At 46.9% G+C, this 25,139-nt stretch overlaps 5 protein-coding genes across 7 annotated transcripts; 2 read left to right on the plus strand and 3 right to left on the minus strand.

Moving 5' to 3' along the window:
- Positions 1 to 1,935: 1,935 nt before the first annotated feature.
- Positions 1,936 to 3,847, minus strand: ch25h (cholesterol 25-hydroxylase). The gene is made up of 2 exons (XM_044014340.1): positions 3,172 to 3,847; positions 1,936 to 2,740 (listed from the first exon to the last, which is right to left on the minus strand). The coding sequence occupies exons 1-2, from the start codon at positions 3,667 to 3,669 to the stop codon at positions 2,408 to 2,410; spliced, it is 831 nt and encodes a 276-aa protein (XP_043870275.1). The 5' UTR covers positions 3,670 to 3,847; the 3' UTR covers positions 1,936 to 2,407.
- Positions 3,848 to 4,217: 370 nt separating this feature from the next.
- Positions 4,218 to 12,772, minus strand: noc3l (NOC3-like DNA replication regulator). The gene is made up of 21 exons (XM_044013880.1): positions 12,605 to 12,772; positions 11,953 to 12,157; positions 11,080 to 11,209; positions 10,848 to 11,002; positions 10,674 to 10,745; positions 10,470 to 10,600; positions 10,224 to 10,385; positions 10,055 to 10,148; positions 7,550 to 7,725; positions 7,323 to 7,451; positions 7,129 to 7,260; positions 6,969 to 7,049; positions 6,785 to 6,885; positions 6,536 to 6,608; positions 6,394 to 6,457; positions 6,242 to 6,313; positions 5,931 to 6,112; positions 5,692 to 5,820; positions 4,681 to 4,778; positions 4,510 to 4,594; positions 4,218 to 4,427 (listed from the first exon to the last, which is right to left on the minus strand). Exons 1-21 carry the CDS (start codon positions 12,611 to 12,613, stop codon positions 4,299 to 4,301), a joined length of 2,409 nt encoding a protein of 802 aa, XP_043869815.1. The 5' UTR covers positions 12,614 to 12,772; the 3' UTR covers positions 4,218 to 4,298.
- Positions 12,773 to 13,683: 911 nt separating this feature from the next.
- On the minus strand, positions 13,684 to 16,960 carry si:ch211-207i20.2 (uncharacterized protein LOC568537 homolog). Of its 2 annotated transcripts, XM_044013883.1 has the most exons (6): positions 16,354 to 16,960; positions 15,717 to 15,876; positions 15,571 to 15,632; positions 15,164 to 15,272; positions 14,872 to 15,082; positions 13,684 to 14,817 (listed from the first exon to the last, which is right to left on the minus strand). In XM_044013883.1, exons 1-6 carry the CDS (start codon positions 16,540 to 16,542, stop codon positions 14,043 to 14,045), a joined length of 1,506 nt encoding a protein of 501 aa, XP_043869818.1. In that variant the 5' UTR covers positions 16,543 to 16,960; the 3' UTR covers positions 13,684 to 14,042. The 2 variants fall into 2 exon arrangements, with proteins under 2 accessions (XP_043869818.1, XP_043869817.1); XM_044013882.1 differs by having other exon boundaries at positions 13,684 to 15,082.
- On the plus strand, positions 16,746 to 19,282 carry nudt13 (nudix (nucleoside diphosphate linked moiety X)-type motif 13). Of its 2 annotated transcripts, none has more exons than XM_044013884.1 (9): positions 16,746 to 16,802; positions 17,450 to 17,574; positions 17,643 to 17,785; positions 17,856 to 17,963; positions 18,034 to 18,140; positions 18,217 to 18,342; positions 18,414 to 18,525; positions 18,605 to 18,759; positions 18,849 to 19,282. In XM_044013884.1, the coding sequence occupies exons 2-9, from the start codon at positions 17,495 to 17,497 to the stop codon at positions 19,041 to 19,043; spliced, it is 1,026 nt and encodes a 341-aa protein (XP_043869819.1). In that variant the 5' UTR covers positions 16,746 to 16,802; positions 17,450 to 17,494; the 3' UTR covers positions 19,044 to 19,282. The 2 variants fall into 2 exon arrangements, with proteins under 2 accessions (XP_043869819.1, XP_043869820.1); XM_044013885.1 differs by having other exon boundaries at positions 17,655 to 17,785.
- Positions 19,283 to 19,947: 665 nt separating this feature from the next.
- On the plus strand, positions 19,948 to 23,676 carry rpp30 (ribonuclease P/MRP 30 subunit). Its single transcript, XM_044013136.1, has 12 exons — positions 19,948 to 20,084; positions 20,304 to 20,362; positions 20,473 to 20,529; positions 20,670 to 20,735; positions 20,923 to 20,994; positions 22,553 to 22,642; positions 22,724 to 22,840; positions 22,919 to 22,948; positions 23,020 to 23,057; positions 23,137 to 23,216; positions 23,321 to 23,413; positions 23,543 to 23,676. The coding sequence occupies exons 1-12, from the start codon at positions 20,003 to 20,005 to the stop codon at positions 23,587 to 23,589; spliced, it is 831 nt and encodes a 276-aa protein (XP_043869071.1). The 5' UTR covers positions 19,948 to 20,002; the 3' UTR covers positions 23,590 to 23,676.
- The last annotated feature ends 1,463 nt before the right edge of the window (positions 23,677 to 25,139 follow it).

Consider the following 25,139-nt stretch of genomic DNA (forward strand, 5'->3'; position numbering starts at 1 on the left):
ACACAGTGAGCCCAGAAATCACTGAAAAAACACAGTGACCCCATAAAACCAATGAAAACACAGTGACCCCATAAACCACTGAAAAAACACAGTGACCCCAGAAATCACTGAAAAAACACAGTCACTGAAAACACAGCAACCCCAGAAATCTCTGAAAAAAACAGTGACCCCAGAAATCACTGAAAAACACAGTGACCCCCAGAAATCACTGAATAAAAACACAGTGACCCCATTAACCACTGAAAAACACAGTGAGAAAAACACAGTGAAAACACAGTGACCCCAGAAATCACACAGAAAAAACAGTGACCCCAGAAATCACGGAAAAACACAGTGACCCCATAAACCACGGAAAAACACAGTGACCCCATAAACCGAAAAACACAGTGACCCCAGAAATCAGAAAAACACAGTGACCCCATAAACCTGAAAACACAGTGACCCCAGAAATCTCTGAAAAACACAGTGACCCCAGAAATCCAGAAATCACTGAAAAACACAGTGACCCCATTAACCACTGAAAAACACAGTGACCCCAGAAATGACTGAAAACACAGTGACCCCATAAACCACTGAAAACACAGTGACCCCATAAACCACTGAAAACACAGTGACCCCATAAACCACTGAAAACACAGCAACCCCAGAAATCTCTGAAAAACACAGTGACCCCAGAAATCACTGAAAACACAGTGACCCCATAAACCACGGAAAAAAACACAGTGACCCCAGAAATCTCTGAAAAAACACAGTGACCCCAGAAATCACTGAAAAACACAGACCCCAGAAATCACTGAAAAAACACAGTGACCCCATAAACCACTGAACAAAACACAGTGACCCCAGAAATCACTGAAAAACAACCCCAGAAATCACTGGAAAACACAGTGTGTGTGTGTGTGTGTGTGTGTGTGTGTGTGTGTGTGTGTGTGTGTGTGTGTGTGTGTGTGTGTGTGTGTGTGTGTGTGTGTGTGTGTGTGTGGTGGGGGGGGAAGTCCCTGCCATTGTCTTCAATGTAAAAGGTAAGTGATGAGTCATCATTAGCAGCAGTGGCTGATGGGAGAAAGTTGCTTCATTCCTTTGTTTACACCCTGAAGGAGAAAAAGTTCCAGAGAATGAACGTGTGAAGTGCGTCATCACTTCTTGTTCCCTCATGTCTCAACATGTGCTCACATTTTCACACGTTCACATCTACACTGATATCATGAGTTACAAAATAAAAGTCTTCATGTTACAAACATGATTTTACTGCATCAGTAAAACCTGGTTCTGATCCGGTTTGATCAATGTGGACCAGTAAGTTATAAAAAACATATATCTATATTAGTGCTGTCAAAGAATTATTTAATTGCGATTAATCGCGTTAATGTCATAATTAACTCACGATTAATGGCACATTTTTATCTCACTTTAATTTTCTTTAATTTTTTCTCAACACAGAAAAGTGGATCAGCTTGCTTTATTGAGAATTTATCTGTGTCACCTGCAACGTTGACACAGTCCCATGGTTTAATGTGTTGTTGCCGTAACGAGCTAATCCGAGCTAAAGGAGCTAGCGGTCTTCGGTGGTCTCCTTACCGCGGTTCAGGGGTTTGCCAGCTTGGTTGGTAACACTGCAGACTGTTGTAGCTTTTGTAGCTTTTCTCATGTTACTAGTTGTTGCAACAGCATGTGAAAAAAACTGAGTGAGTGAGTGAGTGAGTGAGTGAGTGAGTGGGTGGGTTAGTGAGTGAGTGAGTGGGAAATTCCAGGAAAGTTTCTTGATGATTTATGTAAAGTCAGTCAGTCCGTCATCATCTAACCGCTTTATCCTCCACCAGAGGGTCGCGGGGGCTGCTGTGCCAATCTCAGCTACATCGGGAGTGAAAAGTGTTAATATTCACTTTCATTCACTTTCATTTCTCTGAAAGAAACAGAAGTTTAATATTTTCAGGTTTTTTTTATTTCCAGATCACATGACTGAAAAACTGACTCCAAAGGAAATGAACACAATAAATATTTAAATAAATAAATTGAACATGAGCATTTTTCACAGTGACGTTGAAGCTGCTCACAGAGCAAAAACTATTATGTTTTACAAATAAACACATGATTTTTACATATATGATGTGTTTTTACAGCAGCACAGAGTTCACGTGAGACTTCACATGAGACTTCAGGTGAGACTTCAGGTGAGTCTTCAGGTGAGTCTTCAGGTGAGACTTCACGTGAGACTTCACATGAGACTTCAGGTGAGACTTCAGGTGAGTCTTCAGGTGAGTCTTCAGGTGAGACTTCAGGTGAGACTTCACATGAGACTTCAGGTGAGACTTCAGGTGAGTCTTCACATGAGACTTCAGGTGAGTCTTCAGGTGAGTCTTCAGGTGAGAGTTCAGGTGAGACTTCAGGTGAGTCCAGTGTCTCTTGGTCAGTCTCCCGTGTGCAGTGTCCCTGCGAGTCTGTCCCAGTGTGTAAAGTAGGGGGCGTAGTTGCAGTTGGACCTGAGGTGGTGGAGGTGGTGGTGCCGGGCGCCGCCGTACAGACCGAGCGGCACCAGTCGATGAGTCGCCCACGGCAGCTCGTACCCGCAGTGATCCTCCACTGACAGCCACATGTTCACCACGAAGAATACCAGCTCCGTGAGAGGGTGAAGGCCAAGTAAGGCGGGGTTAGCAGCCGCAAACACGCCCAGACTCAGAGTCTCCCACACCCCCGAGTACTCGGCAGTGAGAGCGTGTGTGGAGGTGAAGGTGTGGTGAACCTGGAGGGGGAGGAGCCAGAGAAGAGTGACAGGCAGTTAATTTAACTCAACTCATGACATCATAATAAAACTCTTTAATTTAATTGAACTTTTCATTTGATTCATCACAATTTACTCATTTATTACAAAATTAAACTCCAATTCTGTAAAACTTGAAGTAACTTAAACAATATTTCATACAACAAACATCAATGCATTTCTGTGTGTTTACATTTTATTTTAGCAACTTAAATTTAAATGTAATGTAACTCAGCTGAAATAAAATAAACCAAATCAAAATACTTTGTGATTAAATCTAACTTGATTTAAATTCAGGTTCATTTCACTTAAATCAATATTAATGTCATTTAATTTAACCTGGACTTAATATGATTTAAGTGGATGTAACTTTGACTTAACTTAAAGTATAATCACTTAAAGAGAGCGCTGACCTTGTGGAAGCTGCGGTAGAGCCAGGAGATCCTGTGGTGGAGCAGGTGCCAGGTGAAGCTCTGAAAGTCAAAGAGCAGCAGACACACAAACACCTGAGCCAGCAGCCGCAGCAGGGGCGGGGCTTCCTGGGGCAGGTACACGGGCCTCAGGTACCAGTTGATTACAGTGATGGGGAAGATGAAGACCAGGTGGTTGAAGAGTGTCCGGCTCAGGCAGATCCACGCCGAGGACCAGCTGAAAGAGCTGAGAGGCTGCAGCTTGTACCTGCGCACCAGAGCCCACCTGGAGGACAACAGGTCCAACAGCAGGAAGGGAAGACACAGGGACAGGTAGACACCGAGGGAGAAGAGCACTGGGAAGACAGGTGAGTGTAGGACAGACGAGTGTCCCAGCAGGGACGTCCACACGGGCTGAAGGAGCATCATGTTTGTGAGGGAAAGTCCTGAGCAAGTGTCTTTGAGGAGCTCAGCCCCGCCCCAAACTGTCTTTGATAACATTTCCACTTCACCTACGCAGGCGAGTTCAGACCTGGTTTTTATGACATCCGGGAAAAAAAGGAGAGTTTGAGTCACTGACGTGATTTCTTCACACGTGAACTCTTCAACTTCACTTCCTGCTGAGGACGTGTGTCCAACAGAGACCGTGTGCCTGCAGCTAAAATCACTGATTTTCTCAGTGGACGTTGGTGTGGGAGAGTGAGTGGTTTTGTGAGTTCAGTTTCCTGTTGGAAAAGTCTGTGTAACTTCTATATATAAACAAATGTCTGTTACATTTAAACCATAAATGTGTAAATAAAGTCTGTTTCTCAGACGACGTGTTTAGACCTTGTGTTGCCCGGTGACTTTCCTGCACTTCATATATTCACATACAAAAACAGTGTTTGTTCACCGTTATTTACTAGGGTCAGTGAACGCCACGTAATGATCAACGGAGACGTGAGCTCATACATGAACAGGCAACAGGAGTGTGTGTGTGTGTGTGTGCGAGGGACAAAGAGGACACTGGTGAGGACGTCTCATCTCTGTTTAATTAATAAAAACATTTGTGTCAAATTTTAAACATAAAAATATCACTGTTCATGCTTTTATTTTGAAGGGACAGATCCATCTTTGTTACAAAAGAAGCTTCAGTGTGTGTGTGTGTGTGCTGCAGTGAAGTCCAGCTGTGTGTCCTCCATGTCCTCGTCCCTCATCAGTGTGTCCACTTGTCTCTGCAGGTCTTGGTCCAGCAGCTTTGATCCGTTGTTGAATCGATCCTGATCAAACATTCAATCAGGAAACTTTATTAGTAAATGTGTCATTGATCACTGTGTGTGTGTGTGTGTTTAGATTCTCTACCTTCTTCTTGGTGGTGGGTGGAGCTATGGTGGGGTTAAAGGTCATGCCTTTGATGCTGTAGTCATTAAACAGGTCCACAGGTGACCTGGACAGGAAGTGACACGTACAACATGTTCTTAGCATGACTCAGCAGATTCAGGTCACACAGGTCATGCGACAGGAAGTACTGACCTGCGGCTCAGGTCCACACGGAGAGACGCTGACCCTTCACTGGGAGCTGAACGAGACAGGTGGACGGCAAAGTGACGAACCACCGGGTGGTAATGTTTCTGTACACACACACACACACACACGCACGCACGCACACACATTACAGAGACATGATGATACAGTACATATGTGTGTGTACCTGTAAGTGCGTGTGTGTACCTGTAGAGTGTGTGTGTGTGTGTGTGTACCTGTAAGTGTGTGTGTGTGTAGTGTGTGTGTGTACCTGTAGTGTGTGTGTGTACCTGTAGTGTGTGTGTGTGTGTGTGTACCTGTAGAGTGTGTGTGTGTACCTGTAAAGTGTGTGTGTGTGTGTACCTGTAAGTGTGTAGTATGTGTGTGTGTACCTGTAGAGTGTGTGTGAGTGTGTGTGTGTGTACCTGTAGAGTGTGTGTGTGTACCTGTAAAGTGTGTGTGTGTACCTGTAAAGTGTGTGTGTGTGTGTGTGTGTGTGTGTGTGTGTGTGTGTAGAGTGTGTGTGTGTGTACCTGTAGAGTGTGTGTGTGTACCTGTAAGAGTGTGTGTGTACCTGTAAGTGTGTGTACCTGTAGAGTGTGTGTGTGTACCTGTAGAGTGTGTGTGTGTACCTGTAAAGTGTGTGTGTGTGTGTACCTGTAGAGTGTGTGTGTGTACCTGTACCTGTAGAGTGTGTGTGTGTACCTGTAAAGTGTGTGTGTGTGTGTGTGTGTGTGTGTGTACCTGTAGAGTGTGTGTGTGTGCCCAGAGTGTGTGTGTGTACCTGTAAAGTGTGTGTGTGCCTGTAGAGTGTGTGTGTGTACCTGTAGTGTGTGTGTGTGTACCTGTAAAGTGTGTGTGTGTGTACCTGTAAAGTGTGTGTGTGTGTGTATGTAGAGTGTGTGTGTGTGTACCTGTAGAGTGTGTGTGTGTACCTGTAAAGTGTGTGTGTGTGTACCTGTAGAGTGTGTGTGTGTACCTGTATGTGTGTGTGTACCTGTAGAGTGTGTGTGTGTGTACCTGTAGAGTGTGTAGTTCCCACAGAGCTGTGTTTTGTGCGTTACAGTGTTCTGGTTCATCTAGTTCAGGCAGAAAGAAGCCGCTGCCCTGAACCTCGTTATCCAGGAGGAAGTCACACTTAGGGAAAGACTGACACACACACCAGACACACACACACACACACACACACACACACACATCATCTCTCTATGACATGAATCAAATGACTTCTTCATTAAAAGTCTCACACACACACTTACGTGCAGCACAGCTCTGTTGGCGGCGAGGATCCCCACGCTGGCGTTGGGCAGTACGTGCAGACTGAGCGTGCTCAGTCTCTTCATGAACGCCATCGCCCTCTGCAGGGTCACGTGCTTCCTGCGCCGCATCAGCATGTGATCCAGGCACTGCAGCAGGATGATGATGTCATCATTGGGCGCCCCTGGGTCATGAGACATAAGAGTGTCATGTGACATCACTTCCTCCGGACCGAGGTTCTGCCTCATTAGGACCAGGTCTTGGTCTCATGAGGACTACTGGTCCTGACAACGACACACACACAGTGACTGACCTGCGTGCAGTCTCAGCAGCAGCCTGTAGAGCTCTGAGTAGAAGGTCAAAGGGTCAATGTTCAGGACGTCACCTGTTACACACACACACACACGCAGGTGAGTCATGACATTTGACCTCAATGACAACAGCATCATGTGACCTCTCTCTGACCTTGTCCTGACAGGATGGTAAAGACGGTCTTAATACAGTGGAGACTCTCGCGGATGGTCCGGTCCTGCACACATGACATCATCAACCAACCAACCAACCAACCAACCAAAGTGGGTGTGTGTGTGTCATGGTGCATACTCACTCCTGATTGGATGATGTTCTGCAGCACACTGAGGAGGTCGTCAAAGAACTCCAGGTTGATCAGGTGGGCAAAGCTGACAGGAAGTGACATCACAATCAGTGTCACAAAAGTGTGTGTGTGTGAGCTGGTACATGCATCTTTGTGAGGACGTGAGGACAGTTTCTCAGTTTATGGCTTAAGACCTGGTTTTAGGTTTCAGGACTACGTGTCCTCACTAAGACTGTTAAACAAGACTGTATGTGGGTATACTTGGCCAGTCCCTCCAGGACAGCGGGCAGAAGGACAGATTTCTGAGCTTTCTTCAGGATCCTGAAGTAGATGAGGAAGACGATGTTCAGAGTCTCAGTGTGCTGAGGAAGACGAGAGCGAGCGAGACGCATCATTACATCGTTACAACGTTCACTGGACAATAAACCACGTCTGAAACACTGACCAGCTTTAGTTTCTTGTCTTTGTTCTCTGAAGCTTCAGCCTCGAGCAGCTCCTTCTCCAGCTTCTCCTCCTCCTTCTTCCACTGAGAGCACACGTTTATGAACGTCAACAATAACAACAACGACAACAACAGCAACAAACACACAAACAAACAAACAAACCTTCCTCTGCATCCTCGACAGACTCTTCTTCTTCTCCTTGTTGTTCATAAACTTCTTCTTCGGTGCCGTCGACTCAATGTCTTTCTTCACCTCCACTTCTTTGATCCTCAGACTGAGCAGTGACCTCAGCACCTGTGGGCGGAGCCTGTTAGTCTGCGTCTGTGTGAGCGAGAGGGTGCGTTTGATTCGTTTACCTCAGGTCTGATGTTGTAGCTCAGGCTCTTAACGACGCCCGAGATGACGCGCACTGTGGCTAAAGAGGCTCCGCCCACTTTGTCCTGCTGGAAGAGGGTCCTGAACGCATCACAGCACATGTCTGACACCTGAAAAACACACACAAACCCAAATGCATCACAACACAAGTCTGACACCCGAACGCATCACGACACAAGTCTGACACCTGATAGAAACACAGTCTGACCTTCTTGTAGGGGTCGTTCATCAGGGGCACGAGGGCAACGACGATGTTGTTGTGGAAGTTAAAGTGAGGGAGAGCGAGCAGCAGCTCACACAGGCAGCGCACGGCCACTTCTGCCAAACCTCGATACGACTGGAAACCAACAACTTGACTGCGCTTCTTCTTCTTCTGCTTCCAATCTGAGGGACACAGGGACAAGGACACAGAGACAAGGGTGAGAGACACCAGACAAGGCTTCTGCTGTGTCATTGTGTGTAGATATAGTTGTGTGTAGTTGTGTGGATGTGCATGGTTGAAGTTGTGAGTTGTTGTTGTTGTGTAGTAGTTGTATAGACGTGTGCAGTAGTTGTAGTTGTGTGTCACTGTGTAGTAGTAGTTGTTATTGTGTAGTAATAGTTGCTGCTGTGTGTAGTAGTAGTTGTGTAGTAATTGTGTGTAGTTGTTGTTTAGTAGTAGTTGTGTGTAGTTGCTGTGTAGTAGTTGTGTTGTGTAGTAGTTGTTGTGTGCAGTGTGTAGTAAGTAGTAGTAGTAGTTGTGTAGTAGTTGCAGTGCTAGTGTGTGTAGTAGTAGTAGTAGTAGTAGTAGTAGTGTAGTAGTAGTTGTGTAGTAGTAGTTGTGTGTAGTTGTGTGTAGTAGTAGTAGTAGTAGTTGTGTAGTACCACCACCAGTGCAGAGCTTGCTCAGGAATGGCAGCAGGCAGGTGTGAGTGCATCTGCACGCACAGTGAGGCGAGGACTTTTGGAGGAAGGCCTGGTGTCATGAAGCAAAGAAGCCACTTCTCTCCAGAAAAAACATCAGGGACAGACTGATATTCTGCAAAAGGTACAGGGATTGGACGGCTGAGGACTGGGCTAAAGTCATTTTCTCTGATGAATCCCCGTTCTGATTGTTTGGGGCATCTGGAAAAAAGCTTGTTTGGAGAAGACGAGGTGAGCGCTACCATCAGTCCTGTCTCATGCCAACAGTAAAGCATCCTGAGACCATTCATGTGTGGGGTTGCTTCTCAGTCAAGGGAGTGGGCTCTCTCACAATCTTGCCTAAAAATACAGCCATGAATAAAGAATGGTACCAGAATGTCCTCCGAGAGCGACTTCTCCCAACCATCCAAGAGCAGTTAGTTGATGAACAATGCCTTTTCCAGCATGATGGAGCACCTTGCCATAAAGCTAAAGTAATAACTAAATGGCTCGGGGAACAAAACATAAAGACTTTGGCCAGGAAACTCCCCACATCTTAATCCCATTGACTACTTGTGGTCAATCCTCAAGAGGCGGGTGGACAAACAAAAACCCACAAATTCTGACAAACTCCAAGCATTGATTATGCAAGAATGGACTGCCATCAGTCAGGAAGTTGACTGACAGAGGTCTTGAAAAAGAAGGGTCAACACTGCAAATATTGACTTGTTGCATGAACTCAGTGTAATTTTCAATAAAAGCTTTTGATACTTATGAAATGCTTGTAATTATATTTCAGTATACCATAGAAACATCTAACAAGAACACCCAAAAACCCTGAAGCAGCAGCCCCTGTGAAAATGTAATATTTGTGTCATTCTCAAAACTTTTGGCCACAAATGTATACACTGGGAATGTATTGTGCTTTGATTGTGAAATGCCCATGGGGATGTCACCACACGGCGTAATCGCCTGCACCGGTGGAGCGTACAATTAACGGACCTTAAAAGTTTCCGGAGGAAGACGGCGAGACAGAAAAACAGTCCTAGCGGAAAAGACAGGAGGCCGAAATGGGAAATGGAAGCAGAAGCAGAAGCAGAAGAATCGATCGCAGTGACAATGCTGGAGCGGTCGCTTGACGAAAGAACCAGGACTAACTGTTACACGACCCATACAGACGTCTGTGTGCGAGTAGCGACCCACGATTGCCAGTGTGCAGTGACTGCCGTCTTGCTCTCGGACAGCCAGAAGTCACACTTTTGTGTGTTCATAACCTAATGGTATTTATTTATTTATAATAAATATTAGTCTCCCTGCTCAACTCTATTAGTCTGCTTGGATTTAACAGTTATTCTCTTGCCTGATTACATACCCCCCAGTAGGTTTTAATACCCTGTTTTTATTTATTCAAACAAACATACCTCACAGCCCCTTCACAGTTGTGTAGTAGTAGTAGTTGTATAGTAGTTGTTGTGTAGTAGTTGTTGTGTAGTAGTTGTTGTGTAGTCGTTGTTGTGTAGTAGTTGTGTGTAGTAGTTGTTGTGTAGTAGTTGTTGTGTAGTAGTTGTGTGTAGTAGTTGTTGTGTAGTAGTTGTTGTGTAGTAGTTGTTGTGTAGTAGTTGTGTGTAGTAGTTGTGTAGTAGTTGTGTGTAGTAGTTGTGTGTAGTAGTTGTTGTGTAGTTGTGTTGTTGTGTAGTAGTTGTGTGTAGTAGTAGTAGTGTGTTGTGTAGTAGTTGTGTGTAGTAGTTGTGTAGTAGTTGTGTGTGTAGTAGTTGTTGTGTAGTAGTTGTGTGTAGTTGTTGTGTAGTAGTTGTGTGTAGTAGTTGTGTACCTTTGACAGTCTGCTCCAGCTCCTCCAGGTAAAACTTGTACTGACTCACTAAACCCTCCTCGAACTCTCTGAGACGCTGAGTGTCCTTCTTCACCTGAGGACGAAGACAAGTCATCTTCATCTTCATCATCATCAGAACGTGTGTGTGTGTGTGTGTGTGTGTGTGTACCTTGGTGGTCTTCTCCTCGTCGGTCCGGGGGCGGATCCTGTAGGAGGGGGCGACATCTTTGAAGATCTCCATCAGTGAAACCATCACCAGCTTCCTGACGGTCACCGCCACGCTGGGCTCCACCTCCACCAACATCCCCCGCAGCTCCTTCAGCCGCTTTATCTGACCACACACACACACACACACACAGATTACACGCACTGGCCCTTTAAAGCAGCCGCCCCCGGGGTCAGAGGTCACACTCACATTGCTGGTGGGGTCAGAAATGAGCGCTGATGCCAGACCAGCGATCTGCAGCTTCTTCTGCTTTAACGTCTCCACTCTGAGTCGCTCTCTCTGCTCTGCTGTCAGCGCTGCCACTGTCTGCAGCGCCCCCTCTGGACAGGAGGACACATTACAACCATGTCACGACTGTGTGTGTGTGTGTGTGTGAGAGAGACACTGTCGTACCATTATCATCTTCCTCTGGCTCCACAGCAGCTTCCTCCTCCTCCTCTTCTTCGTCCTGCTGCTTCGTGACAACTTCACACAAACGAAACACAAGTTTGTGACTTTGAATAAAGAACAGAGGAATAGTGACTGGTGAGTGGATCAGTGATCAGTGATCGGTGAGTGGATCGATACCTCGCTCCACGCTCTGTGGGATGACGCCCGTCTTGTCTTTGATTGGCAGCAGGTGTATCACCTCCTTCTCCTCCGTCTTCACCATCTTTCTCGGAATCTTCTCGTAACTCCGTACGACCTCTGCGCTCCTCTTTTTCCCACTGTGCACCGGCTCGCTGCGAAACAAACGCACCCTCACTCGCTGTTTGTGTTTCTGTGCATGGGTGTGTGTGTGTGTGGTGGCTGCAGTTACCATGACGACAGGTCTCTGGTGATGAAGGACGCCTGACGAGCCATGGCGGTCATTTGCTGCATGTCGTCCTCGTCCATCATGTCCGTGGGAAGAGTCTCCAGAAACTCCTCCTCCTCATCGTGCTCCTCCTCTGTCAGAGACAGACGCAGAAGTGCATGATGGGAAAGGTCGTGGGTTAAGTCCATCAGGGACAGTCGTCCTGATCAAACTCTAGGGATGTCCCGATATTGATATTGGATATCACCTGTCGACTTTCAACAGCCTCCGTTTGTCAATTAGAATTAATTATAGTTATTTTATATTTATATATATATATATATATACATATATATATATAAAAAAGAGCTTTGTGTGTTTTAAATGTGTCCTGAAGCTCCACACACTCCACTGAAGCTCCACACACAGACCTAAGTACGTCTGCAGGGCCGGGCCCCGGGCTCCAGGTTCACTTGCGGGATGAGTCGCTCAACCCTGTGTGGGTTGGGCTAATCCAAAGTTGTGAAAACAGGGGGGGTGTTGTCTGAAGACACGCCGTTACCTGTAAGCGGCTCTGAAAACACCCCCATGAGCACTTGGTACTTTCCTCCTGATGAAATGAACCATAGACTGTATGAAATGAACAATATTCTTATGTTGAAGGTTAAAGTTGACGTAACCATTGGTTAATAATAAATGGGTCAGTTTATCTGTGTAAGTAATGTCACATGATCAAGACTATAACATTCCACACTACAAAATAAGTCATTAAAGTATCTATGATTGCTGCTGATATGGTATTGGATCAATATCGGTATCGGCCAATACTCAAGGCTGCAATATCGGTATTGTATCGGATGTGATAAAGTTGTATCGGGACATCCCTGTCAAACTCACCCGGTCTCTTCTTGTACGTCTCCAGTGGGCGGGGAGTCCTGATGATGGCGCCCTTCACCGCCTGCCTCAGCCTCTTCTGCTCCTTGCGCTGCTTCTTGGCCGCGTTCTGCTGCTTCAGCTGACGGTTCTTCAGTTTGTTCTCCAGCTTCACGTTGCTCGTCTTCAGCAGACGGCGGAACGTCGGGCGCCGCTTCTTCGACCGCGGCTGTGGGGAGGGAGGGGCAAATGAGGACAGAGGGAGGAGCTTCATTAATAAGAGGAAACCAAAGCAACAACAACATAACAGATCAGAGACCATAATCATGTTATACTCATGTTGCCATAATAACATACATATTATTATTATTATTATCACTATAATATGATCAATAAGCGGTTAGAGCCGGATTCATCTTTGCACATTCGCATTTCAGAAAGTGACAATGATCATGTTGACCAGAGCGTTTATCTTCATCTGTAACCATGGAAACGCTAAATTCACACATTTCTCAATGAGGTTTGGTAACATGCTTTTCAGCCTGTGGCTCAGTTTACAGTAACAACGTTTAAACAACGATGAGTTAAATCCGGCGTTTTCTCTGCGGGGTTTGGCGCAGTTTCACATGTTCACACGAACGCGGCTCTTTCCCGCGTCTCCTCGTGTAAAACTCACCGGAGCCATGGCGGCGCAAACTCCCTCAGCTCAGGCCGAAACTCGCCGTCTGTCTCCGGTGAGTGTGAAGAACCGAACACCGCGGAGTTCTGTTTAGTTACGGTTACGGTTTGTTTGCTCCACGCGTGTTGATGTGAGGAGCGCGGGGTCACAGCGAGACCCGGAAACAGTCAGTCCACAACAGAACAGCGCCACCAGCGGCGGGAGGACCGCAGAGACTCCTTCAAAAACAACGATCAACTCCGTTTTAATGTCGTTTTATTACGGTTTGTTTATTTTAATCGACAGAAATAAAATAAGGAAAATCCATCAGTTGAATTTAAAGTGTTTCCTTTTAAGTTCTGACGATTATGAAAGAAATCTCTTTAAAAAGATAAATCCTGAAAAAACTAATGTATAATATTACATACCGTTATTGTTCCGGTTCATTTTGTTGTTGTATCTACTTTTCTTTACTGATCCTTTAAATTTAAATGACAGTACATTTCTGGAAACACTTTTGTACCATGTTTGTTTTTTTAAAGCCTGAATAAAGTTTTGAAAAAAACACGAACCTTTGTGCAACAGTGCTTTGCTGCCCCCTGTGGTTCTACACCGTTACTGCCACCTTTTTAATATTTTAAACATGAACAGTTTCATATTCATCAAAAAAAACAATAATGTTTTTAATAACGGAAAAATAAATTCTCACAGAAATTATTTAATTTGTTTCTCTTTAATTAATTTAAATAATATAATCTCTATTCAGTAACGTGTGTCGTCATGTGACAAATTTCAACCATTCAGAGGGGTCAACATTACAGTGGGCAGGGCTTATAGGTGTGTGGGTGTGGTCAGAGAGTAATGGTGGGTTCAGTTGTTCTCAGAAATCGGAAAAGTCCCATTTCTTCCTCAGAATCTCAGGGTAAATCAGTCTTTTATTTTTATTTGTTTACACGTTTGCTACGATGTTTGTTTGTTAGGTATCACAAACATTCACTAGCCCAAAATACATTGAAAGTGCTCACCCAGAGTTGACGTCACTCCCAGTTCCGAACTTTGTTCTTGTGACATCGTAAGTGGAAATAATTTTACACAAATATTTTGTAATTTTTTTATTGCAAAATTGTTTTTGTTTTTATATGCATGCGTGAGCTGGTGCTGCCGTTACCTAGCAACAGTGTTTTCATGTGAAAACTCACTGTGTTCATGTTCACTGTGTTCACTGTGTTCATTCACGTTAAGACAGTGACAGAGACGTGTCCACGGCAACGGCTGAAGTTCATCACTGAAAAAAGCAGCCCCACCCACACTGGCAACACAAGTGCACTTACTGCTCCGCCCCCAAGCTGAAAAAATACATTTTCTCTCTAAAAAAAAATTCTGAACTCCTGAAACTGTTTTTTTCCTGAAGTTTCAGACGCACGTGACGAGCAGCGGACACACTTTCCTGCCGCGTTCAGGCGTAGCTGCACTTGTGCAGCTTCAGGTTGCGTTGGTCCGAGTATCTCTTCCCGCACTTGTCGCAGATGTACTGCTTGCCGCCGGCGTGGACGTGGCGCGTGTGCGTGCGCAGGTGACTGCCCTGACTGAAGGTCTTGCCGCAGACGTCGCAGGCGTACGGCTTCTCGCCCGTGTGCACACGCTGGTGCAGCTTCAGGCTGTTAGCGTTGTTGAACGTCTTGTCACAGAAGCCGCAGCAGAAGGGTCTGTCGGCGGAGTGCGTGCGTCCGTGTGCCATCAGGCTGCTCTGCTGGCTGAAAGTCTTGCCGCACTCACGGCAGCTGAACGGCCGCTCGCCGGTGTGAACACGGCGGTGGATCTTCAGGTTCATCGACTGGCGGAAGCTCTTCCCGCAGAGGTCGCAGGTGAAAGGTCGCGCGCCACTGTGGATCCGCTGGTGGTTCTTGAGGTTGACGGCGTGTCGGAACGTCTTGGGACACTCCTCACACTTGAAGGGCTTCTGCCCGGTGTGGATGAGCTCGTGGCTCTTGAGTGTGACGGCGCGGGTGAAGCCTTTGCCGCAGACGCTGCACACAAACAACTTGGCGCCGGTGTGTGTGTGGGCGTGGCGGTGCAGGTTCTGCACCAGGTTGAAGCGGCGGCCACAGAGCTCGCAGCTGTATGGCTTCTCACCTGTGTGGACGATGGCGTGCGTCTTCAGCTGCGCCTGTTTGGCGAAACACTTGCCGCACTCGGCGCACTCGTGTGGGCGCTCGCCAGAATGCAGGCGCTCGCCAGAATGCAGGCGCTCGCCAGAATGCAGGCGCTCGCCAGAATGCAGGCGCATGTGGTTCTGCAGGCTCCGCCTCAGGCGGAAGGCGCGGCCGCAGGAGCTGCACGTGAATGGCTTCTCACCCGTGTGGACACGGCGTTGAGCTTTGGAGTCACCGTGAGGTGTGAAGGACTTCCAGGTGACGCTCTGAACAACCAACTCAGGTGAAGTGGAAACTTCCTGCTGCTGAAGATCCAGAGGAGGATCAGCTTCAACACGAGCTCCTGCAGAGGAAACATCATCATCATCATCATCGTCTCATTGAATAACAGGAAAACCACAGTAAGAATCGCAGCATTGCTCACGTTCAGCGATGGCTCGCAGGTCGATGTTTCCATGCTCGTCTTTGACGGTGAGCGCCGGCACAAATGGAGGCTCCGCCCTCTCTTTCTCCTGTTTGATCCTCAGTGGAGTCTGTAACACACAGAACAACTGAGTCATGAGTCAGCACAGGTGAACAGCTGAGTCAGCACAGGTGTACAGCTGAGTCATGAGTCAGCACAAGTAAACAGCTGAGTCATGAGTCAGCACAGGTAAACAGCTGAGTCATGAGTCAGCACAGGGGAACAGCTGAGTCATGAGTCAGCACAGGGGAACAGCAGAGTCATGAGTCAGCACAGGTGAACAGCCGAGTCAGCACAGGTAAACAGCTGAGTCAGCACAGGTAAACAGTTGAGTCATGAGTCAGCACAGGTGAACAGCTGAGTCGTACCTGAACAGTTCCGTTGTCAGCGTTGGTGTTTTGTGGGCGGAGACCGTACGAGTGTTCCATCTCTGTGTGATGGACAGATCAGGTTTAACGTTAGCATGACATCATCAGCCCGCATCACTGTCAGGGGGCGGAGCCTCTGTACTTACCAACTTGTGCCTTGTTGAGGACGTTGAGGATGCTGGTCTGAGGTCTCCTGCCGCTCCTGGTTAAATGCAGCGCCCCCTGCTGCTGGACTTCATCCACGATGTTCATGATCTTCCCCAGAGCTTCGTTCCCCAACGTCTCCATGATGGAGGCAAACAGCACCTGAGGTCACAGGTCACAGGTCAGAGGTGGTGAACAAAAGTCAAAGTCTTTAGTGAAAATAATAATGAATTACAATCACAGTTATTCAGAATTCATTAACCATGAATGTAATAAAAACACATCTTTAAATGTTTGATCTGTAAAATGTTACAATACTTTTTACTTGTGTGATATTTTAAACTTTCATTTCAACTTCTCAGAATCTTGTTTTAATAAATAAAGTTTTTTTTCCCTTTAAGCGTGTTTTTATTCAGACGCATTTGTTTTTTTGAAGTAATCTGTAAATTAAAGAGCTGTTTGATCCTAAGTGGAGTCTGTAACACAGAGAAGTGTCATGAGTCCGCACAGGTAAACAAAGAATAAATGAAATTAAAATTAAATTAAAGTAAAGTAAATTAAAGAGCACAGATGTGTTTTTTAAACATGTTCGCGGTGATTTCTTCACTTTAACTCGTAGTTTTCACCCCGGCTCCTCACCATCTTCTCCCGGCTCTCCGCCGTCACTCTGGCCGGCAGAGGCGGCTCCTCTCCGGCCCGGACCTCCAGGCTGAGTAAGAAGTCCGCTCCGTCCTCCACCAGCTTCTTCAGCTGAGCCACGGCGGCGTGGACCAGAGACTCCATGACGGAGGAGAGCTGCGTGTGCAGGGACACGGACACGGAGGTCATTCCGCCCGCTGACAGCCGCCGCTGCTGCCGCTGAACCTCCGCTCACCCCGGGGAAGCGTCTCCAGAGCCGCGGGAAGCATCTGCCGAACCCCGGGACTTTAAAAAAAACACGATGAAAAGAAGAAACGAGCCCGAGCCTGCGCTGCACACAGGGGGATAGCGTTCATTTTACTTCCGGGACTGACCGGAAACACTTTCTACGGAAGCCGACAGCGAACGAAGGAGACGCGGTCGGAGGCGAGAGACTTTGCTGCTGCCAGGTTTGTTTAAAACACGTGATTTAAAACATTTTACAGTAAAGTAAAGTAATGTAACAGTGAAGAGACTGGTTCTCACCAAACCTCTGTCAGAATCTGCTCATTTCTACTCGCTTTGCTTTTTTTTTCGTCAGCCCTGAAACTGGAGCAAGTGTCCACGTGATCCACGTCACAGCGACGTCACAGTCGAACGGTTTTATTCTGTAATTACCGTGTCACATCTGTAGGTGCCGCCTGTTAGCCAGCGTCAGGTGTTCCTTCTGTAACAGCCGGATTTTGTGCTTGTTTATGTTCAAATATGAGACGCTGCTTAATTAAACGCGGGCTGAATGAAGCAGTAACATCTTACAAGTCAATAGCATGAATAAAAAGTAACCATTGCTGTGTCAGTTTACTTTATGCAAAGTTGCCAAAGTTGATTTTTTTCAAAGAGGGTTCAGTATTGTATTCTCCTCACTGATTCCAGGATCTATTGATTTTATGTATTGATGATTAATCCATACACTTTTCACAGCAGCCACATGGACATTAAGTTGCACATAGTTCAATGAAATCTATATCTTTATTCTGGTGGACTGACACTTTCCGCTCCCCTCTGGACTTTGTGCTAAGCTAAGCTAACAGTTTCTTTCCCTGTAACTTGTATATAGGTGGCAGAACCAGTTCTAACTGGTCCAGATCAGTCCAGATCAGTCATGTTGAGTCCTCTAAGGATTCTTCTCCCTGTGATTGGTCCATTGAGCCGCGGCTGCTCCAGTTACGTCTCCAGGATGAGGTGCAGTGACTCACACACACTGACTCGTTATTGATTGATGATCAGACATTTATTGATTGTCCTCTCAGGTTTGTGAACAGACTGAAGCAGGACGACGCGGCGTGTTTGGCAGCGCTGCAGAGAAGTCGCGTTCTCCTGTTCCACCGTCTGTGTCCTCTGCTGCAGCGCACAGAGAGAGGAACCCTCAGAACAGCAGCGTTTAACAGCTCAGGTACAGAACCCACCACAACAACCTCACAAACACACAGCCTCAGGTTGAGAACCTCTGCCTCATGTTCCAGATGTGCAGTTGATTGTGGAGCGACTCGGTGCAGACAGATCTTTGCTGAAGGAGTCGGTTCTGATTGGCTGTTCTGAGCAGAACCAGGCTCAGTTCTGTTTGGATCTCGGTAAGAACATGCTTATCCAAATGACCAGTGGTCTGCAAGTTCTGAGCTGAAGTTCTGGTCTGTGTTTTAGGAGAACTGGACCAGGCAGCAGTAGAAGGAGAGTGTGACGCAAACTTTTTTGACCTCAGGAAATCTTTCTTCTTGCTGACCGGAGCAGAGGTTCCTCTAGTGACCAAGGTCAGGAACTTCAACGAAACACAGAGTCAAAGCATTGGACTATCTGTTCTGACCCAGGTCCTGGTGTGTCCTACAGAGTCAGGCTCTTCTGCGCTGGCATCAAAGCAGTGGGTTCTGCAGTGCCACAGGTGAACCAACCCAACGCAACCAGGCAGGAAGTCACAGAGTCGGCGGCAGCAGAGGCATCGTCTACTATCCCACGGTAATCCAGATCCAAACCTAATCCAAACCTGCTCTCCTGGTCTCACAGGTCTCCCCTCTTCTCCTCTGTAGATGTCTCCAGTGGTCATTGTCCTGGTGTCTGATGGGAAACGGTGTTTGTTGGCTCGACAGTCGTCCTTCCCTCAGGGGATGTACAGCGCTCTGGCAGGTTTCTGTGACATGGGTCAGTCACTAACTCACCTGACATCTCCTTATTAGCTGGATTCTGGTCTCTGTAACTAACCTGTCCATGGTTGTCCCAGGTGAGTCCCTGGAGGAGACTTTGTACAGGGAGGTGGCAGAGGAGGTGGGTTTAGAAGTTCAGAGCGTCTCCTACAGCTCCTCTCAACACTGGCCTTTTCCTCACAGCTCGTTCATGCTGGCCTGCCACGCCTTTGTTAACCCCACCCACACTCAGGTGAGCTCTCACACACACATACACACTGATGAAACAGACCAGGGCCCAGCAATGAACCTTGAGGAACACCTGTGCTGTTCTCTGCCCAGGTGGACGTGGACCACGCGGAGCTAGAGGACGCTCGCTGGTTCAGTCTGGAGGAGATCACCTGTGCTCTCCAGGTGAAGTCTCCACCCAGAAGAGGTGACCCACCCGTCTTCTGGCTCCCCCCGAAACATGCCATCGCCAACCGCCTCGTCACTGAGTGGGTGGAGACGCAGCGACACCGCAAGAGCGGAGGGTGACATCAGAGGTCAAAGATCAACCTGAGGGTCACGGAGCAGCTGAGCTCAGACCGGAGCTAACACACTAAGCATCATGGGAACTGTAGTTCTTTTAAAAGGATCATCAATGATCAGAGTAAGAATTGATCTGTGATTGGTCCTGATCACTTTTATTTTGTGACACATGTACAAACTAACTGTAATGAAAGTTTCACAATGAAACTTATTTTATTTTATTTTCAATAAAATGAAAAAATGCAAAAAAATTGCACAATGTTTTATATCACTATTATTCATGATATTGACCAGAGGGTCGTGCTGTGCCAATCTCAGCTACATGGGGTGATAGGCGGGGTACACCCTGGACAGTTCACCCGTCCATCGCAGGGCCACACACACACACACATAGAGACAAACAACCATTCACTCTCACACTCACTCCTATGGTCAAATTTAGAGTGTCCAATTCACCTAATCCCCACATTGCATGTTTTTGGACTGTGGGAGGAAGCCGGAGAACCTGGAGAGAACCCACGCACACACGGGAGAACATGCAAACTCCATGCAGAAAGGCCCTTGTTCCAACCGGGGCTCGAACCCGGGTCTTCAAGGCGGTGGTGTAGTAGCTAACCAATACACCACCGTGTGACCCCATGATATTGTTATTATTATAATAAAAACAATAATGATATCATTATCTTTGGGCCAAATATTAACTATTGTATGACAGTCATAACTTTATATTTTGGCTAATGTTGTAGTTAGTGACCTTGCTTTAGTTTGGTTAGGGGCGGGGCTTAAACAGTATGTTGTAAACACATTAAAGTAGAAATCATAGACTGAATAAATATTAACATTTTATGTGGACGTCTTCTCGGGCAGCGGGTTAAGGGGAAAAACTACATTTCCCAGCAGGCTGTGCGGCAGCACGTGTGTCTCCCAGCAGTAGCAGTAGCAGCAGTAGCAGCAGCAGCAGCAGCATGTCTGTGTTTATGGACCTAAACCTGACTTTCACGGAGGACAAAAGTGTCCTGCAGAGGATGATAGAGACCGCGGCTCAGCGTGAGTCTGGAGTTAACTGCACCGTTAGCAACGCAGCTAACAACAGAGCTAGCATCCGGTTTTACTGTCTTTTACTGTCTGTTGTTCTGCGTGTTTATCAGAGTTAAAGATGCTAACAGCGTCAGTGAACGCCTCACCACGCTGTTATTGATTAATGATCGATTAGCGTCTGTTAAGTCGTGATTAACCGCTGAGTTTGTGTGTTTTCTGTGTGTGTAGTCGGTTTCTCCACCGTCGCCATTAACTACATGTTTGAACCAAAGGCTAAAAAGAAACCGGTGAGTGGCGTCACTGCTGTGCTGCGTTCACGGACCAGAACAGTTCCACATGTGACTAGTTTATTGCAACTTTTATTTTTGAATGTCATGTGTTTATTTCCTGTGTGCAGCAAATCCCCGCCCCCACCCCGATCACCGAGCTGATGGATCAGCTACCAGTCGTTCAGGTACAGTCAGTGTGTGCGCGCGTGCGGGTGTGAATTCATCCATATTAAAACACAACCCAGCACTTTTCAAATTAAAAGTCTAATTTATTTAAAGTGTGTGTCCACTCAAACACAACCTTGACTTGTCCACTGTGTGACAGGGTCGCTCTCGTCCAATCAGAGTGCTGAACAGACTGACGTTGGTGATGTCAGACTCCTTCCACTTTGTGAGTATTGTTGACTTTTATTTTGATTTATTTTCAACAGGAAACACTTATACCTTCAAAATAAAAGCAAGTGATTGTTAATCATTATTGAATCATCTACAGATAATTGTAATAATTAGATCCTCAAATAAACATTCAAACCACTGTATCTGTTTGTTTACGTGTGTGTGTGTGTGTGTGTCTTCAGAGGTCGACTGCTCCTGAGTACAGATGCTTTGATCTTTTGGCCGTGCAGCCGACCACAGAGAAACTCTTCCATGTGTGACAGATGACTGAGCATGAAAATTCAAACAACTGACAACTGACATGCTGTTGTGTTTATCACTGACAGTGTGCTGTTGTGTTTTGGGCGTCTGTGACACTGACACAGATGTTTTGATGTCTTACCCACCACAACCACAGTGATGTTCACTGACACACCACTGACACGCGCTGACACCGCTGTTGTGTTCACTGACACACTGACACTCGCTGCTGTTCACTGACACACTCGGCTGCTTCACTGACACCGACACCGCTGCTGTTGTGTTCACTTGCCGCTGCTGTTGTGTTCACTGACACTCTGCTGCTGCTGTGTTCACTGACACTGCACTGACACCGACACTGACACCGCACTGACACTACTGACACTCGCTGCTGTTGTGTTCACTGACACTGCCGCTGCCACTGCGCTGCTGCTGTGCTCACTGACACTTCGCCTGTGACACCGCTGCTGCTGTGTTCACTGACACCGCCCGCCGCGCCACTGACACCGCTGCTGTTGTGTTCACTGACACCGCCACCACTGACACTCGCTGCTGTTGTGTTCACTGACACCGCGCCACTGACACTGCTGCTGTTGTGTTCACTGACACCGCCGCTGGCTGCTGCCGCTACTGACACTGCTTGTGTTCACTGACACCGCGCTACCGCTGTTGTGTTCACTGACACGCCTGCGCTCACTGACACTCGCTGCTGTTGTGTTCACTGACACTCGCCGCTGCGCTCACTGACACTCGCTGCTGTTGTGTTCACTGACACACTGACACTCGCTGCTGTTGTGTTCACTGACACTCGCCTGCGCCACCGACACCGCTGCTGTGTGTTCACTGCCACTGACACCGCTGTTGTGTTCACTGACACTCGCCGCTGCGCTGACACTGCTGTTGTGTTCACTGACACTCGCCGCTGCGCTCACTGACACTCGCTGCTGTTGTGTTCACTGACGCCTCTGCGTTCACTGACACTCGCGCTGACACTTCGCTGCTGTTCACTGACACTTGACACTCGCCACTGACACACTGACACCCTGCTGTTGTGTTCACTGTACGCCGCGCCACTGACACTGCTGCTGTTGTGTTCACTGACACACTGCCGCCGCGCCACTCGCTCTGACACTGGCTTTCTCTGACACTTGCGTTCACTGACACTTCGCTGCGTTTCACTTCGGCCGCGCCACTGCGACCGCTGCGGCTTTCACTGCCCGCTGCTTCACTGACACTCGCTGCTGCGCCTCATGACTCTGCTGTCGCTGCTTTCTCTGCTGCGCTTGACATAGCCGACACTCACCGCTTGCTTCACTGACACTGCCGCTGTTGTGTTCACTGACACCGCTGTTGTGTTCAGACGCTTGGCTCACTGGCGCGCATTCACACTACTGCTGCGTTCACTGACACTCCATCATCACACTGCTGCGTTTCACTGTCACGCTCACTGACACACTGACACACTTCGCTGTTGTGTTCACTGACGCTGCGCTCGCCGCTGCATTCACTGACTCCTGTACACATGAGTGTTGTTTACCTGTGTTGAATGTCGATGTGCCGGTGCGTTCACAGGCGGCGTGTATGGTTTACGACATCGACATCATCTGCGTCTCCGTCACAGAGAGACTTCCCTTCTTCTTTAAGAGAGCGCCAGTGAACGGGGTGAGGTCACCGCTGTCGTCTCCTCCATCATCATTGTGTTATTATGGTCAGGAAGTAATGTGTGTGTGTGTGTGTGTCCAGGCCATTGACAGAGGTGTTGTGTTCGAGGTCTCGTACTCTGCAGCCATCAGAGACTCCACCATGAGACGCTACACCATCGCCAACGCCATCAGTCTGATCGAGTGCTGTAAAGGGAAGGTACGTCCTGTCACCTGATGATGTCATCAGTGTCGTGATGATGTCATGAGTCTGATCCAGACGTCTGTGTTGTTTCAGAGTGTCATGGTGTCCAGTGCAGCTGAGAAGGTCAGTCATTAATAATCAGTCAGTCAGTGAAGATTGATCAGAGATATTGATCAGGACTGAATGTGTTTCAGGCGCTGGAGCTCAGAGGACCCTATGATGTCACCAACCTGTATCCTCTTAATGCGTGCACGCGCGCACACACACACACACACACTCTCTCTCTGTTGTCTCCTTGATTGTCCCATCAGGTCGTTGTTGTTTGGATTATCAGACAAAGATTGTAAAGAAGCCGTTTCCTCCACCTGTCGATCTGTTCTACTGCACGGAGGTAACTAGTTACTACTATTACTACTTCATACTCACATGAGTATTATGACCACAGAGGTTATTTAGTTACAGTGTGTTGACCTGTGTTTGTTTGTTTGTTCTCAGAAACCAGGAAGACAGCCAGTGGCATCATCTACACAGTGAAGAGCTGCAGTGAGGCCAGTGACCAGCAGGAGGCGCCACCACAGTCTGAGACCTGTAGGTTCTTTCAGCTCATTGATTATAGTTCAGTTCAAATAATAACCAGTCGTAAAGCAGAGAGATTACAGGAGTGTGAGTGGAGGCGAGTTCCTGTTCTCACCTGCTCTCTCTGTTGTCCCTGAACAGGTGAAGCTCCTCCTTCCAAGAAACAAAAATCTTCTGTGACTGAGTGATTGACAGCTGAGGAGGGCGGGACTTGTGGATCTCTGTGTCTTTATTGATCTGATGTTTCTGTTCTGATAAAAATGTGTTTTTCTGAATTACCTGATTAGGTTATTTTTGTTTACTTTGTAACATTAAGAACAACAACAACAACTCACTTCCTGTTTGAGGTCAAACGAAACAGACGTTTTCAGTCAAAACTTTTATTTTGAAATTAGTCTTCAGTGCAAACGCTGCCCAGTGATTGGTCACAGCCAACAGGAAATTATGTCACCAAAAATAGAATCTATAGTCATTAAAAAATAAAAAAATCTGCTTCATCAAAATAGAAATGCTCTGATTGGTTGAGAGTAAACACATGACGTAAACGTTCAAACAACGCAAGTCACAATATTGCATTTTCATCTTATTGTGGAGGAGTTTGTAAATGCAGCAGCTTTTATAACAGTCACATGATCAAAGGGGGTGGGGTTAAAAAACAGTGGAATAGCCCTTTACTGTAAACACAATAAACCAATTAGAATCATTGATTAGTTTTCATTAGTTAAAATAACTACATACGGTTATTAACACACCGAGTTCTCTGAGCGTGGGACAAAGCACCGCCCACATGTGTGAGCCAATCAGACATCAGCTCAGTGAAATCAAAACTCCTGAAGGTGTGTTCAATGGTGGTGAGGGGGAGGAGCTAAAGGGACAATTATTGACTTGACAACAAAACAAACGTGATTGGTCCTTAAGTGGGCGTGGCCATGGTGAGTGTCTCAGGACGCTGAAGGTGTTGGGGCGGAGTCACAAGGAAGAGCCACGCCTCCTCCTGTTGGAGTGTTGTTGAGCTCAGTGACCCAGGATGTGGTTAATGTGACCCTGAAATGAACAGTTTTCATATTAAAAGTAAACCTGGAAGTTTTCAAAGTAAAAGTCTAAATTACTATTCATTCGCAACATGCAACCTAGTAGTTTTCAAAGTAAAAGCCAAAGTTTCTATTCATCTAACCCTGCATTTTCAAAATAAAATCTTGACTTTCTTTCAAACCACGCTCAAAGTAAAAGTCCCCAGTATACTGTATGTAAACCCTGTGGTTTCCAAATTAAAAGTCTCAGTTTATGTTCATCCACAATAAATCACACTCAGGGTTCTACTGTATCAGTACAGGGTGATCTGGTGCTGGACTGTGAAACCCGGTTTACAGCTGCTGTGTTTTCATGGGGGTCAAAGGTCATGTGATAAACCTGAAACTTTATGACCTGTTTATCACACACACACAGTTACTCAGTTACTGGGTGGAGTGGCTCAGTGGTTAAGACGGGTACCCCGGCTGATTGTACTCAATTCCATTGCACGTCGCTTTGGATAAAAGCGTCTGCTAAATGACATGTAATGTACTCACTGGTTCTCCTCCCAGACAGCGCTGACAGCAAAGAGGAGGAGGGGCTCTGGGTCTGACCACACCCACCTACACACACACACAGACACACACATTAATAAGAGGTGACACTTTCTTAACTAGTTGTTGATGTAGCCGTCGTCATGACGTCACTAACCTGCTGTTGACTCGTG

Source organism: Solea senegalensis, linkage group LG18 (assembly GCF_019176455.1).
Source record: "Solea senegalensis isolate Sse05_10M linkage group LG18, IFAPA_SoseM_1, whole genome shotgun sequence".
Lineage (NCBI taxonomy): Eukaryota > Metazoa > Chordata > Actinopteri > Pleuronectiformes > Soleidae > Solea > Solea senegalensis.